General features: G+C 40.2%; 1 protein-coding gene across 3 annotated transcripts in view; it reads right to left on the reverse strand.

Moving 5' to 3' along the window:
- Window positions 1–17,303, reverse strand: part of HPSE2 (heparanase 2 (inactive)) — an 841,690-nt gene that overhangs the window by 140,876 nt on the left and 683,511 nt on the right. For all 3 annotated transcript variants that reach the window (XM_074382736.1, XM_010333375.3, XM_074382735.1), the window contains one exon: window positions 13,148–13,262. In XM_074382736.1, the coding sequence (XP_074238837.1) occupies window positions 13,148–13,262 (115 nt within the window). The remainder of the gene's footprint in view (window positions 1–13,147; window positions 13,263–17,303) is intronic.

Below are 17,303 nucleotides of genomic sequence, written 5' to 3' on the forward strand. Positions count from 1 at the left end.
CTGGGAAGTTTGAGATCTGCAGGGTAGGCTGTTAGGCTGGAGACCCAGGAAAGAGCTGAGGTTGCAGTTCAAGCCTGAAGGCAGTCTGCTGGCAGAATTTTTGTTGTTGTTGTTCAGGGAAGGCCAGTCTTTTTTCTATTAAGGTACTCAACTGATTGGATGAAGCCCATCCACATTATGGAGGGTATTTTGCTTAACTCAAAGTCTACTGATTTAAATGGTAATCTCATCTAAATAATATCTTCATAGAAATATCTAGAATAATGTTTGACCAAATACCTGAGTAACACGGCCTAGCCAAGTTGACACATACAGTTAACTATCATACTATATGAGACAAATGGAACAAATTTGGTCCCAGCCTCCATCCATCAGATTAACCAGAGTGGCTGATCGAGTGGCATACTCAGTGTAAATCTGAGTTTAGCCAAGAACATGTAAGGCTGAGAGATGGATTGTTGGGAGAGGTAGTTGACTACCAGCCATGATTATCTCTGCATGTTCTTGCTGAATGTGCCAGACTGTAAGATTTATGTCTTCGGATAAAAAGTAGTTTCTGCAGCTACTTACACAGGCAACTAAGTAGTCAAAATGACCACAGCATCACTACTGTATAATTGCCCACCTCTAGGGGGAGGAATACAGGCTTATTTGCTGCCACCACAATATTTGCTGATTGCCTAAAAAGTGCTAGACTTTTGGCTTGAATTCCTTAGCTGCAGCTCAGACCCCTGCATGTGTAGCATAAATTTGGGCCCACTGCATTGTTTCTATGGGACTTGGTGGCCAGGGAAACCAGTGCAAATATGCTAATGCTCGTGATGTTTGCTGAGTAGATAGTCTTCTCTTTCTGACTTAGAAGACTTGGGCTTTCTGTCTGCATCCATGAAGCAGCAAAGGCAAACTTGTTAGCTTGCAAATAGGGTAACTCTCAGGCCCTTCACAGTTATTGAAAGCTATAGTGATGAGGATGGGATGCCAACAGTGACATGACTTTCTGAAAGCGGAAGTATAGAGGCTTTGTAGGTTGGGTTTAGGGATATAAGACTTCCTAGGAGCTGGTAGTAAATGCTCTCACCAATAGTGAGTGATGCTGCGAAGTAAGTGTTCTCCAGTGTCCAACTTGTTAATGAACAAAAGTGGAATTAATTATTCTGAGGCGAGCAGTGATAAGATTGAAACAAGCCACAAAAATAGTACCTTGGCTGTTGGTCACTTTCCCAAGGAGGGTGAGGGAAAGGATGTTTATTATGACAATGGGGTAGCATGCCCTGTGATCCTAACCCAAATGCAATGTGGCTGTGCTTATTGAAAGCTGAAATAGATGATGTTAGTAATTATGAACTTATCACCTGGCATGGGGCTTTGGAAGGGCTGAAAACATTGGAAATTTCACTTGGTTGAGCTGTGAACAGCTGTCATATCACTCAAAACTGAAAGTAGCAACTAAACCAGTCTTGAAAAGGAAGATATTCATTTTTGCACTCACTCACACTTTCCAATTTCAAAGTTTAATACAAAGCTACAGTAATGAAGAGATTATGGTATTGGCCATACTCTCTTGATTATTGTGCATATAGATATATGCATGAAAGTAGACATAAAGATCTATGGAACAGAATTGAAAGTCCAGAAATAAACTCTGACATCTATGGCCATTTAATTTTCAATAAAAGTACCAAGACAATTCAGTGGGAAAAGAATAGTCTTTTCAACAAATGGTACTGGGACAACTGTATCTACATGCAAAAGAATGATGCTGAATCTCTACCTCACATTATATATAAAAATTAACTCAAATGGACCAAAAACCTAAAGATAAGAGAGCTAAAGCTATACAAATTCTTAGAAGAAACACAGGAGTAGATTTTTGTGGCTTTGGATTGAACACCAAAAGTACAAAGGACCAAAAAACTCTAAGATAAATTAGAGCTCCTCACAATTAACCACTTTTGTGCCTAAAAGGACACTATCAAGAAAATAGAAAGACAACACACAGATTATTGGACTTCCGGTTTCCACTTCGATATGGATTTTAGAAGTCACTATTCCTTCTGAACAATAAATAAAAAGCTGAGCAGTCTGAAAAATCAGCAGTTTTTCTTGGATCCATTAGAGAGGTTAGGACAAAGGGCAAACTGCTGCCCCCCAAATTGGAGAGACAGACAGACAAATACAGGGAGTCATGGCATACTGCAGCAGACAACCTAAACTATAACTGTGCTGGAGGCTCAGTGTGGACAAGTTTGAGAGTTTGCAACTTCAGGGAAACCCACTCATTGGGAGAACCCCACACTTTTGTGAGTTTTACCTCCAGGAGCTCAAACAGGATCTCACAGCAAATACTGGGCAAAAATTCTTTCATGCTTCCGGTAGGAGAAGGGGAAAAGGAATGATTCTGAAATATGACAGGTTTTTTTTTGTTGTTTTTTTGTTTTTTTGGTTTTTTTTTGAGACAGAGTCTTGCCCTGTAGCCAGGCTGGAGTGCAGTGACATGATCTTGACTCATTGCAACCTCCACTTCCCAGGTTCAAGCAATTTCCCTGCTTCAGTTTCCCAAGTGCCCGGGATTACAGGCATGCGCCACCATGCCTAGCTAATTTTTTGTGTTTTCTTAGAGATGGGGTTTCACCATGTTGGCCAGATGGTCTTGATCTCCTGACCTTGTGATCTGCCCTCATCAGCCTCCCGAGTAGCTGGGATTACAGACATGAACCACTGTTCTCAGCCTCTGTTCTTCTTAACAAGTTCTGCCCTCCAGAGAAACTAATTAACCAGAGACTAACCCGTTGGGGTATTACCAGAGCCTCACTGACCTAAGTGAAAGGAGAGACCCAACTTTGTCATATTACTAAAGGCCTACTACAATCGTTCTTTTTTCCTGATACATCACAGCTATCCAGATAAATTATAAGACACACTTAAAGGCAAAAAAACCCACAATTTAAAGAAACAGAGCAAACATTATGCATGGCAGGGATGTTGAAATTATCTGAACAGGAATTAAAAACAGCTATTATTAATATGCTAAAGGCTCTAATGGATAAAGCAAATAGCATGTAAAAGCAGATGAGCAATATAAGCAGAGAGATGGAAACCCTAAGAACTAAAAAAAAAGCTAGAGATCAGAAATACTATAACACAAATGAAAAATGCCCTTGATAAGATTATTAGTAGACTGGACATGGCTGAGGAAATAATCTCTGAATTTGAGGATATATCAATAGAAACCTCCCGAACTGAACAGCAAAGTGAACGCTGACTGACTAAAACAGGGCAGAATATCTGAGGACTGTGGGAAAACACAAAAGGTGTAACACACTAGAAGGAGAAGAAAGAGAAAGGAATAGAAGAAATAATTGGACCCCAACAGTTCTAATAACAAAAGAAAGTTGTAAGTACTATAACAGGGCTACAGGATCCTTGAGGAAAAAAGCTTTATTTCCTGAATGATTTCAAAGGGAAGCAGTACAGTGTTATTTTAAAATATTTTATTAGTTTAGATTCAGCTGGGAGGTCCATCTGAAGACACTAGTATGGACATAATGCATTGAAATGAATGAGAAAACTCAGAGCTGAAGGAAATCTCGAATTGTCCAATTAAACGTCTACTTTTGAGACAGACACAGGGAACCCAGTGCCCTACAGTGAGTGAGTTGGTGGCAGAATATGGAATCAGATCCAGAACTCCTGGTCTTCCAGTTGGTGAGCCTTCTATCCCGAGGCTCTCCTTCCTTCCTACTGTTACATCATTGTGGTGCCCTGGGGTAAGAAGCTTTCTCAGGAACGTGTATTATTTGGGTAACTAATATTATAAATGGTCACCAATGACATCTTGTTGCACAGTCTTTCCTAATCTTCCCTCTAGCTCCTCCCTTCCAGCCAGTAGTAACATCTCCTACCTCAGACATCTAAAAGCCTATTGTTTATTGATCATTTGGATCTCTTCCTCCCTCCCTTCTTTTCACAAATATTTATTGAGTACTTCCTATGCAAGGCACCTTATGTAAGGCTCTGGGGATAATGAGTAAACAAGACAGACTTCAACATACACATCCATCATCTATTAACTCTCTCTCCAAGGCTCTATGTCACCACAAACAGATAATAAACATAGAGAGAAGGAATCTAACATTATTTTTTATGTTCTAAAGAAACTAAAACAGTGCTTTGCTTTAGTGTATGTCATAAGGCTCTCAAACAAGGATATTAAAGGAATTACCAGTGAAATTTGTAAACATAAGCAAAAATGGAATAGCATAATAAACTACCAAATGTTCTGCCATTCTCATTTCAAAGTCTGATGACAGGTAACAGAAAGTGCAAATGGTTAGGTCAATGACAGGAAAACTCTAGGCATTAGGCTCAGTCGGGGATCCTAGATATAGGGCCAGGCAGTGAGATACACCACTATTATTTGCATAAAGGGCAATAGGAAGCAATGAAGTTTGCCAAGTGCTGGTGTAAGGGCAGGGCAGAGCATCAGGTGCAGGGAGGTTGAGCTAAACTATGCTGAGCAGTGCTGTCTGCCTCTGTGCCTGGCTGTGGGTGGACTATACCTCAGGTTGGTCTTAGAGACACTGTGTGGCCTCTGATGTGTGACTGGGTGTCTTTCCCCCACTGCAGCCTTTGCTGATGCTGTTGCTGCTGAGTAATGCTCTGCTCTTCCACCAGCCTCTCTAACGGTTGCCTCTTCAGTGAAGACCTCCCCGGCCACGCTTTCTAAAGAAGTCTCCCCTCCTCATTATCCAACTTAGCAACCTGTTTGCTTCCTACACAGCATTCTGAAATTTGTAATTATTTGTTAGTTTACTAGTTTATTTTTAGTCTCTCCTTCTAGACTGTAACCTCCAATGAGGGCAGGGATCTGGTCTTTCTCCTTCACCTCCACTTCCTCAGAATCTAGAAGTGTCTGGCACATATTAGATACTCAATAAAAACAGTTGTCGAATGAATTATAGACGGTACCAAATATTTTTTTTTTTTTTAGACGTAGTTTCGCTCTTGTTACCCAGGCTGGAGTACAATGGCGCGATCTCGGCTCACCGCAACCTCTGCCTCCTGGGTTCAAGCAATTTTCCTGCCTCAGCCTCCTGAGTAGCTGGGATTACAGTCATGGGCCACCATGCCCAGCTAATTTTTTGTATTTTTAGTAGAGACGGGGTTTCACCATGTTGACCAGGATGGTCTCGATCTCTTGACCTCGTGATCCACCCGCCTCGGCCTCCCAAAGTGCTGGGATTACAGGCTTGAGCCACCGCGCCCGGCCTTTTAAATATTTTGTTAATATCTATAATTGAAGCAAAAGTTGAATACAGAGGAGTACAGAAAAATAAAAAAAGTAATTAATAATTTAATCAGGGCAACATAAACCTCTAATACAGTTCTCAATTCTGGCTGCACATTACAATCACTTGGACTTTAAAAATATATCAACACCTGGGATCCTCTACAGACCAACTTGAACAAGACTCTCTGGGATTGATGCCTAAGCATAGGTATTTTTTTAAAAAGCTCCCTAGGTGACTATAATGTTCTGCCAGGCTTGGGAACCACTGCTCTAACAAAGAAAAGCTATAAGGACTGTGACAACAAGATGAGGGGGAATTTTAGAATAGAAGGCATGCCTTCTGCCATCAAATTTAGGGTAAGTAAAAATGGTGTGTTCTATTGAATCCTTTCAATCATTAAAACCAAATCAAGGGTAAAATAAGCAGAGGTTGATAGCAGTTGAAAGTTAGTGAGGTATCTAATGACTGACAGATTTTAAAAAATGTTATACTGTAGTACATTCAAATAAGAATTAAAAAGAGAATTTTTTAAATCTATTTCTATTTTTTATAAAGACTTTTGCTTTTATGTAAACAACCATAAAACCATAATTGAGTTAGAAAAAAACATAATGTATTATCTTGGTTCTATCAGAGGCTTATTTTTGGTTCCTAAAGGTCACAACCAGACATCATTGTGCCCTTAATGTTTGCAAATATAGTCTTTAAGATGAAGTATTATTTAACTTTGTCAAACTGTGGCATTCACAAAAGTGTCTTCCAACCTAGCAAAGGACTTTTCTTTTTTTCTCTTCCTTCTTTCCTTTCTTTTTTCTTCCTCCCTCCCTCCCTCTCTTTCTTCTCAGGTCATTTTTAGATAATTGTTTAGTGTGTTCAGTGAGCTGATGAGGTTAGGTGAGTGCAGTTCTCATTCCAGAGCTGACCTTGCTTCTCACTGTCTGCAGGTTGATTCAAGGATGGCAAATCATGTTCTTAAGTTCAAGTGCAGCGAGACTATAATTGCTTCTTCTCCCTAATTTATTTAGGAGGCCACCCAATTTGCTGTAGCTGTAATCCCTCAGTATTGCAATGTGAGAACAATATAAATGGCTGGTGGCAGAGTGAGATTTTCAATTGTTGCTTCTCAGTGATTCACATAATGTGCTGTCATTAGCACTTTGAAGTGACATATCATGGTTTCTAGTGCTTATTGGGCCATTTATAAATACCAAATGAAGGTGCTGGAGCTAGTATTGCAGCCTGGTTACTGCCTTAATTGCCTTCACTGGGAAAGGTTGCCAGCATCTTCTCCAGAAGGAAATAAAATGTAATTTTTAGCTTGTCTTTTACCATTTGCAGTCAATTCCTCTCAAGTGAAGGAATCATAGCTTTCCTTTTTTTTCTTCTCATTTTCTAGTTAAGTTACTTGAAAATTATAAAAAGTTAAATTCGTTTTACCAAAAAATCTACTTTTCATTCTTTAGTCATCATTGCTTGAATTGATTTCCAGATAGGGAAACAAATATTCAAATGTATATTATCTCACCACAGTTCTGTTCAGGTTATTCATTATAATTATTGTGACTTACAGAATTTTAACAAAGTGACTTTATAAATAATAACAGTGGTTATTGAGTATTTACTATGTGGTTAAAAAATACATATGCATTGGCTCATTTAGTCCTTTCCAACAACCCTCTGAGGTAGACATTATCATTGTCTCCATTTTATGAGAGGAAATTGATGTTTATCGATGCTTATAAATCCAAGGACATATAGCTAGTAAGTGGTAGAGCTGGTTTTGAGACGTAGGTCAGTCTGATTCCAAAGCCAATACTTTTAAGCAGTACATTTCAAATACTTCCCTGTCTCAGACACCAGCACAGTTAGCCCTATTTCACAGAGGAAGAAATGAAGACTCATGTAACTAGAAAATTGCAGTGCTGCATTTTGAGCTTGCACCTTCTGATTTTAGGTCTAGAGCTCTTTCTACTTCCGAAGGGGCCTTCCATCCAAGTGAGGGGTTACAAATGCTAGTGTCGTTGCCGACATCCTGTGCACACCGCTCAGGCTGATAAATAAGCAAGGGAGGAGAACTCAGTAGAAAAATCAAAGGAGCATCTAAGTGAAAGCATTAGGGGCAAAAGAACTGCCTCCCTGTCAGATGGTGCAGAGCACAGGCTCTGATTTGAACAGCAAGGGTAAAGACATAGAGGAGAAAAGAAGCAAGTCATGTCCACTGGGCATGCAGCCCAGGCACTTCAGCCACTGACGTGGAGCCAGCCTGAGTTGCAGTGATTGATCCTGCAGCCAAGGATGCCCTTCTCTCAGCAGCCGCAGGTTCCCACAAAGGAAGGCTGCACATGGTGAAGTCTTTGTCAGGGCCCCTAATGGGAGCATTAGGTTTCACATCACAGCTACCCCTAAACAGGTACACTCTGCTTCTTTCATCTTCCTGATGGCTCCCACGGGAAAGAAAAGAAAGAGAAGGGCGGCTACACCAAGAAACAGGTCACAGGCTGGTTTGGCTGGGTTCTGTACCTCCCCCGCCCTACCTCCTCCAGGTCTGTAGCTTTGAAATACTTTAATTTTCACACACCCTGTGTGGCCACTGGAAAGCAATGGGAAAAGCTTTCTTAATTTTTCCTAATCCATCTAACATGACTCATTGGAAAATTAATGCCTCTGTACTATTACATATGCTACTGCTTCTGTTTGGAAGTTCCTCCCCAGACCCCAAACTTGTCTTCCTGAGGTTAACTTTCCCTTTTTAAAGATTCAGCTCATGCACTGTTTCCTCCAGAAAGCCTTCCTTGATGCCCCATGCCTGCCCTCCACCCAGTCTGGCTTCTGTACTCCTCTTCTATCTCACTATAGGGCTTCTGTTATAGTCTCTGCTAACTTGCCTATCTCCCCATCTCTACTGTAAGCTCCTTGAGGGCAGGACAGTGTCTCTAGTGTCTAGCACAGTATCTAGCACATAGCATGAATGTAATAAGTGTTTATGAATAAGTGAAACATGAATAATAAGTGAACATTTGCATAGCTATTTAAAATACAATCTTTGAAACATTCTTTTCTTTGAAAAATAGGCCTTTGTTTTAGATCTTAAAAGCAATAATGCTGATCACAGCAATTTTACAAACAAAAAAATTCGCATAAGAAAATAAAAACTGCATCCAAAGAAAACCACTTTTAACATTTAGATGTAGTCCCTTCCAGCAATTTTCTACATGTATGTGTATATACCAAATCAGAATCTTATTTGTCTACCTAATTTTTTCAAAGATTGTAATAATAACTTCTGGAGGTAGAGGTGGCATTTTTATTCCAATTTAAGTGATAGGAAAACTGGAATACCAAGTACATGTCTAATTAATGGCAGAGCTAGGACTAGAACTCATGAATCTTCTCATAGTTCCAGGCTCCTGCTGTTTCCTACGATGCCTTCTAATTTGATGGTATTCTTCTTGTATCAATCCAGCATCAATGGAACATGAGTTTGTAACTGGGTGTCCTTGCTTGACACAGGGAAAGATTTAAACCTATGTCCACACCATGTCTCAGCAGTGCATACGGGGCACGGTCTCTAACACTTTGGAGGGAAACAGGGATGGAGCGTCTAGCATCTTGTCCTAGGATCTTGTGGTAAGTTCATCAGCTGTGCTAGGCAGGCATGAGTAAGGAGTAGAGTTTCCTTCTGATGATATCTGAGCAGCGATGGCTTGGCTCAGAGCATGTTGCTATGGGAACTGCAACCACAGGTTTAATCTCAACATAGTCTAGTGAGTTGTACTCCAGTCCATGACCAGTGACTATATTCCAGAACAATGTACACAGCAGGCACTCCATAAATGTGCATTGGGTTGAATTGAATGTATACTGTTCATCAGGGAAAGCAGGCAAAAAATCTTGCTGGCAGTAAATTTCCATACCACTGTGTCCAGTGTGGAAAAGGCAATCCAATGTGATCTAGCTTTTTATTTTATTTTAAACAGAGGATTAGATTGTAGTCCCACAAACACACATCAAATTGTTAGTTCCATAGATGAATTTAAGTGCATGTCCCTAGAATGCCAATCACAGAGCCAGACACAGCTGAGGTGTCCATGTTTTTTGAACTGAATTGTGTGAAGATAGCCTGGTGTGGGAGTTAAGATGTCGACTAGTAATTCACCAGTCCTTTCCCTGAAATATCTGTAAATCAAGCTCTTAAAAAAAGCAGCTAGCTAAATTCCAAAACCCTCTCTGAGGAGAAATGCCCATGACTGGTGGGGTCTGGACTATGTCCACCAAATGTGCAGATCTCTTCTGCACAAACATTGCCTACTCCCACGGGAGCCCACGACCGACTGACCAGCTGTGGAGACTCACACGTCCCCTCTTTCCCAGTGTTGGGGGGGGGGCAGGGGAAGAGAGTGGGAGTCGAGTGATGAAGCGCGGCTGAAATAAATATTCTCTTACCAGGAGAAGGAAAATGTCACAGCAGGAGGTGGGTGGCACTTTTATATTGGAACAACCATGAAGAACATGGAGTATATTTGAAAATGATATTTTCTGAGGACAAATTTCTCTTTTAACGAGCCATCCTCATATTCTCTCTTACCTTAGATTGGAGCTATTGAAATGGTCCTGCCAGAGCTATGCCAGAATGCCACAAACTGGGATTAAGGTTGACTGGGCAGAAGGAGGGGTAATATGGGATATGGGTTGAAGAGCCATAAGGCCAGGATGCTCACTTTTTCAGAATTTATTCAAGAGCACGGGTTTTGGGAGGCAACCAAAATGCAACTCACTAATCCCCTAAGCTCTTAACAAACTCTCTTGAAGATTTAATCACAGTGTAAAATCCGCAAGTTTTTATTGGCAGTGTTTAGTTATCAATTACACAACTCTCTGAAGTGGCAACCAGTACGATTCCCAGGTCTGTCTCCATTACACATTCCAGGGGCCTGCTGGCAATGTGTGTCAGACCGGTGCTCTGGTCTAGGCTCGTAAATTCCTTCCAGGGGAGACTTGGGACATACTCTCCCAGCTGCCAAGTTCTCTACTTATAAGGTGCAGAATTTATTAGTGCAAAGAAAGGTAAAAAAGGAAGCCTGCTACCTTTTTAAGTGCTTTTACACACAATTTCTTCATTACAGCTTGGTGTTTCCAGAAATACAGCTGCCCAGCTCATTTGAGCCTTTGTGCTGAATCGGTGGAACTTGTTTTCTCTTCCTAGGAACTTCTATGAGCTCTGCTCCACTGTGTATCAACTAAGGTCGTTTGTGCCATGCTTTCAAATAAAGTCACTGGCAGCCACTCTCATTTGAGGAGGACAAAGCCATGAGGACTGACATCCTTAACTTACACATGGCCATGCAAAGGTACAAAGAGGGTTGATATGGAATCCAAGTTTGTTCAACTCTGGAAATGAAGCCTGTCTAGTCACCCAAAGACCCTGTTTTTCTAGTCTGTTTTCTTCTCTTCAATTTCCCAATATACCTGTTTTCATTTCCAGACTCAATTCTAAGGCAATGTTGGCCTCAAACTACAGCAAAGACATCTAAGAAGCTACCATAAGAAATAATGTGGGATGGTGAAAAGAAAACAAAATTTAGAACTGGAAAACTCTGAGTTCCAGCTCTGTTACTACTCATCTGACCTTGGATAAGTCACTCAACAATGTCATAGAACCTTAGTTTCTCTTTAGTGAAATAAGTATAAATAGTCATATTTATCTCACCAGGTTCTTTTCAGAACAATTATGACAAATTGCAATTATCTGGTTTATATGTTAATTTCTTTGCCATTTCTCAGTACAGTTTACTACACTGCAAACTCCAAGAGTTCAGGAACCTTGTCTTTTTGGTTTACCACAGTGGCCTATTGCCAGGAACAGCAATCAGCACACAGTACATGATCAAGAAGAGCGAATGAAATTTGAATGAGTGATGAAAGAAATAAAGGAAATAAAAAAAAAGAAGGACAGAGGGAAGTGTTCAGAGCATTGTAGATGCCATTTATGAAAGTGATCTGTACATTGTTAAGTATTATCTGCATCTTTTATAACTAACGTTTGATGCATTAATTATGCCAGGGTGATCTGTTTAAAATGTAAGTTAGATCATGTTACTTCCCTGATTAGGCCTTCCAATGGCTTTTCATATTATTTACAAGTCAACTCCTTTCAGCATACAAAGCCCTAGGTGATATGACTCCTGCCTACCTCATTTCCAACTTCTCCCCCTTCTTCATCATGCCCCGGTCACTGTAGTGTTCTTGTGTATCTTCAAATATGCCAAGTGTGTTCCTGCCTTGGATCTTTTGTGTAAGTTTCTTCCCTGGCCTGGAAAGTTCTTTTGTGAAATCTGCATAGCTGGCTGTTTACTGTAATTGGGCTTTTGGCTTACATGTCACCTTCTCAGAGAAGCCTTTCCTGCACAGGCACCCTAAAGGGCCCAAGCAGTGCTCTTACTTGTCGATTCGCTTGTCTATTACTAGTCCTCTCCTGTGCCTGATGTGCAATAAATATTTATTTCTGTGTGCCACTATATTTGCTTAGTGCTTACATTTCATAGATACTTTTAAAATTATTTTATTTCTGCAAAAACGAAACAAAACAAAACAATCCTCTATGGTTCCAAACTGAAAACTCTCTTTTTACCCCTTTCCACCCATCTCCCACACATGTACCTTGGGAGAGGTACTCTTGTCCAGCAAACGAAAGCAACTATGCTAGTTAGTTTTACTCTTTGTGATTTAATTGAACTCTTGGAGTCATGAACACCAAGTGATACAACAATTACTTGGTTGCAATTGAGATGTGGAACTGGTGCTGTGAGCATTGTTCTCTGCTTCGGGCTTGGAGGCTTCCTGGCTCAGGGCTTGGGGAGTGGAGGGAGTGGTAGAAATTGGCAGAGAGAGGCAAGTGGTAGGAATGCTCACTGATTCCAGTTTGGGTTTGTTTATTGTGGACCCTAGGGCAACAAGTAGTTCTGCAGAAAGAGCACCGAATCAGGGCACAGAAACAGGTTCCAGGGCTCGCTCTACGCGACGCCCCCACCTCCTTACCCCACCCCTAGCCAGCAGTCCCTCTGTTAAATGAAGTGGAACTGGATCGTCTCAAAGGGGAATTCCAGCTCTTAATTCTACGACTTGATGAGAGGATTCTGATCTTTTGTCATGACCATGACTTCTATGACAAAGGATAACCCTTGTAATATTTCTGGTAAGCATAGCTTTTCTGGTCAGTGGAATTGGCCAATAAGGTCACTCGACAAACTCAGATTTCTGCTTTTGCCATTCTAGTTTATTCTTCTCTTTCCTAGAGAAGTTGGCACTCTTGGTAAATCCCCTCATTGTCACATAGGGCTCCACATCTAAATGTAATTGCACTTCAGCCACTCCCCAAGAGATGGGTTCCTAGTGCCTCTGATCTTGGCTAACACTCCTCCATCTGCTTTCAACATGTTGCATTTGATGTTAACTAATGTCTCCTATTAGCATTAAAATAAAACAATCTGGAAAAAATTCACTCTCAAGCAGAGTTCAAACAGGCCACAAGTAGATGGAGAATCTCAACTGCACAAGGATTTTTAAAACAATAGTAATAGATACACAAATATATATAAATGAATATATGTATATTGCATACTGCACATACATATGTATGTGTATATATAAAAGTAAGTGAGTATATAGATGTGTGTGTGTAGTGAAGCCAAAAGTCTGTGAAATGGATCAAGAAAACAAAACTAAGAATGCTTCTGTTCAATTTATGAAATTAACTGGTAACAGCAAGAGGAAAAATATTCTCCTAGTATGGAACAAGGCATGATCAAAAGAACTGAGTGATATGGAAAAGGAATTGGGAATCTTTATCCCACACTTACTGGTAATGGGTTAAAATTCTGGTCCACGAGGTGATTGTATCCATGGTCAAAAAATGAGTGCCGTATCACAACATCAATGCCCTGATTGGCCAGCATTCCTAAAGTGTTCAACCATCTAAAAGGCAGAAAAAAAGGACTACATCAATACATTTTAAAAATGGCATATAACAAGCTCTATAGAGATTGTCTACATATATACCAATCTCTCATCACCAAATTTATTTAGTACTTTAAAGAGGGTTATTTTAAGCATTAAATTCACAGCTGTAATAGATTTTAGAGATTATCAAATCCAACCTCTTAATTTGATAGAAAAAGAAACAGAAGTCTAAGGGAGTAAAATGAATCGCCCTTGATCATTAGTTTGTTGTTAATGACTCAACATTTTATTGCTGAAATACTAACAAATGAATACCCTAGCCATTTGTAAGCCTAATGTCATCCCTCCTGGCCAAAGGACACAATTATAGAAGAACACACATTATGCATTCCATTCCTCAAAATCCCCTGCTTATACCCTGTCACTGAACATGTACCTTTAACAAAACTCTAACTCAAATACTCCTGTGACCTATGCAAACATAGTCTAATCATTAGTAACCCTCATATATCACTGTCAGTAGTCAATGCAATAATAATTTTCATTGGCACTACAAGTAACTATTCAGGGATTCAAGTATGCCACCATCACACATATTTTGTAGTGGAGGACTTGCACTGTTCACACACTTACCATCTATCCCACTATGCCAAACACCCACTTTCTAGGGCATGCCATTCTTCAAAGACTGCCCTCTTTGTTCTTCTAACACCACTGACTCTGCCTTCATTATTTACACATTCCGCTCATTCATCCATTCATGCATTCATTTGGGGTTCTCTTTCTCTTCCTACTTCTGAAACTTAGGGAAACTACTACTTGTAATAATACATGGAATAAATGTGACTTAGAGATTCAGTCTTCCCTTTATGAAAGATAAAGCATTTCACAGCCCGTCCTTAACATATGTGTGTCCAGATTTAGCTGTCACCTCTTCCCCCTCTTCTCTCACCCTAAACCCCATTTCCCATAGGCTCCAAGCCACATGAAATTACTCTCAGCTACCCAAATACACACTGCTTTCTTACACTTACCTGAGTCTTTATGCATGTTTTAACTTCTGCTTAGAATTCCCTTCCTCTCTTCCTTGAACCCACCCCTTTTTAACTGGCAAATATCTTCTCATATATGAATCTCCAAATCAAGTGTTATTTTCTTCTAAACTCTGCTGCCCCAGCCAACAGTAGTACCTTCCTCTGTACTTCCCCAGATCTCTTATTCATACCCTCAAAAAATCCACAGAATCACTTCTTTACTTTTCCCTTGTCAGTTATGAGCTCATCAAGCATAGACACAATGTCTGAACTTGTACCCCAAACACCCATCACCATTTCTGGCACACTGTAGGTACTCAATACTCTGTTGACTTGAAATCTGTCTGGATAAAATTAGATTCTGGGAACTTTGAGAATCACCATTCAGCACACTGGGGAAAATTACGCATAGTTATGATTTCCCAAATCTGAAACCATATGGAGCTCCAAGCCCGTGGCTTGTAGAATTAAGTTTTTTCCTTACTGGAATAAAGAGCATTGCTAATTTTTATACTGTGAATAAATGTTATTTCTATATTCAAATGTTTTTCACATTTACAATTATATTCTATTATCATAAAAACTAACAAATATTTACTGAAAATTAGAGTTACAAAAATAAAAAAGAAAAGCAAAACACAAAACAAAAGTTTTAAATCAAAAGGAAAATCTGACTGTAATGCAGTAGCATTATTTTTGTTGTTGTTCAAATTGGAACATTGTGACCTAGGGAATTGAAATTACTTTTGGAGCATGACATGGCTAAACCACCTATTTGCCTTCATCCTTTTTATTAATTTGGCAATCCTAGACATCAACATACTAGCTTTTCCTTTAGCCACTGAGACATACTATGAAATACCTTATCAAAGGCTGTCTTGTGGTAGAACTGTTACATGAATTGTGGGCTAATGCCTCTTAAGTAGTGTTCTTTCTACACTGAAATGGCACAAATACAATAGGGTCTATATCTAACAATTATTTTAAAAGCAAATTGTCTTATTCAACTTTCCATCCGTATGCTTGTTAAATGAAGGAAGAAACAAAACAATGAAGAAACACATAGTCACATATGTGAGTCCCTCCATCTACCAGCATCTTCATGTCAATATAGGACTCTGTCTTGGTGTTTTTACCTAAGAAAATATCTCATTTGTTCACTCATTCATTATTTATTCAATAACATTAGTCAACACTAAATGCTAGGCATTATTTTCAGAATTGAGAAGATACACAAAAATGTTTGTGTGACCATGTAAGTCATTGGTAAAGCACTAGGTATATAAATGCCTGTGTATACACATTTAAAGGAATCATATCAAATTTCTACTTTTGACATCTACAGAGCCTAGCTTAGTGACCTGCATAGAGTATATACTCAACAAATAAATATCAATTCACAAACCTCATGTTTTCACTAGTGTATAGGAAGATATTTAAGGAATCCAAAAATGAGGGGGAAGAGTATGGATCCTCCCTGCAAACCTACATCCCTATATGTACATGCAGAGTCTGGAGCATTCAAAAATAACTATAACCAGAACTACTGCTTCCCCATGGCTTTCAGAATAGAATTATTAGTACTAAAATTATCTTCATCTTCCTCCTATAATAACAAACCCCCTCAGAGAGGGAAAGAAATGGTCTTCCAAGGCTCCTTTCCATGCTTGGCTAGAGAAAGTTGATAAAATGACTGGTATAACCCACCAAATATGCTACCCTGCCATTATTTTCCACTCTACTAAAGGTGAATATCTACTATGTGCCAGACACTATTAGGTGCTTGAGACTCAGCAACATGCCAGGAGTAGCTGTGGTACACCAAAGAATCTCAAAGCCCTAGCTAAAAAACACTACTCTTGAACACTTGGTAGCAAAGAATTCTGATTTATGCATACATGCACGTGTATATGTCCTGGTGAAATCAGAGTTATGTGATATATTAATATTTCAAAAAGGGTGGAAAATGCCTTCTTTTTCATTTCTTGCTAGCCTCCTAGAGCTTCCTAGAATGTTTACTGCCCCCACTGCCTGCCATAGGAAACAATTTATGCCCCTTGGAGAACTGGACTCAAAGGCCACATTGCTGGGTGCTGCCAGTGGAGTTGAGACCAAATGGGTGACAAAGAGGTTAGAGAGATCGGGAGCAGAATAAACTAGTTTTCATCTGATCTGTGTCAACCAAGCATTGGATAGCTGAATTACAATCGGAATCTAAACAACTATGTTGATCCGTATTCTCCAGAATGACTGTAGGGATCTATGGCTATTTGGCTGATGCTCATGAAAAGGTAGGTCTCTGCTCTAACTTCCTCCATGAAGGTCTTGGTATTTTTCATTTCATCATTCCCTAAAGGGAAGAATGCTCACAAAATCACTCAGTACAACCGGTGGCTTGCTGGGCCCTGCAGCAGCATCCTGTGGTGACTGCTGAGTAAATGCCATTCCTCTGCTGATTCAAAGGGAGTCCCTGCAGCACTGACGCCCTGGCTTCTCACTCTTTCAGCAGATCTCCTGTCAACCCAGTGGAGAGTGGGAGTGTACTTTCATGGGTTTTCTTCAGGGAGGACAGAATCTCGCTCTGTTTCCAAGGCTGGAATGCAGTCTTGGGTCACTGTGACCTCCGCTTCCCAGATTCAAGTGATTCTCCTGCCTCAGCCTCCTGAGTAGCTGCGACTACAGCTGCATGCCACCACGCCCAGCTAATATCTGTATTTTTAGCAGGGATGGGGTTTCACCATATTGGCTAGGCTGGTCTCGAACTCCTGACCTCAAGTGATCTGTCCACTTTGGCCTCCCAAAGTGCTGGGATTACAGGCATGACCCACGTGCCTGGCTGGGAGTATACTTTTGAAAGAAGATTCTTAGCAATGCTATATCAAAGGCTGACTCACTCTGCTTCATGGATTTGAACCATGCTTGCTGACAGTGTCCGTGCTACACAAGGTTGGATGCTGAGGACACAGAAATGGAAGACCCAAGGTATCACCAAGAATTACAATGACTCATTTTCTTCATCTGC

This window comes from Saimiri boliviensis, chromosome 12, assembly GCF_048565385.1.
Source record: "Saimiri boliviensis isolate mSaiBol1 chromosome 12, mSaiBol1.pri, whole genome shotgun sequence".
Lineage (NCBI taxonomy): Eukaryota > Metazoa > Chordata > Mammalia > Primates > Cebidae > Saimiri > Saimiri boliviensis.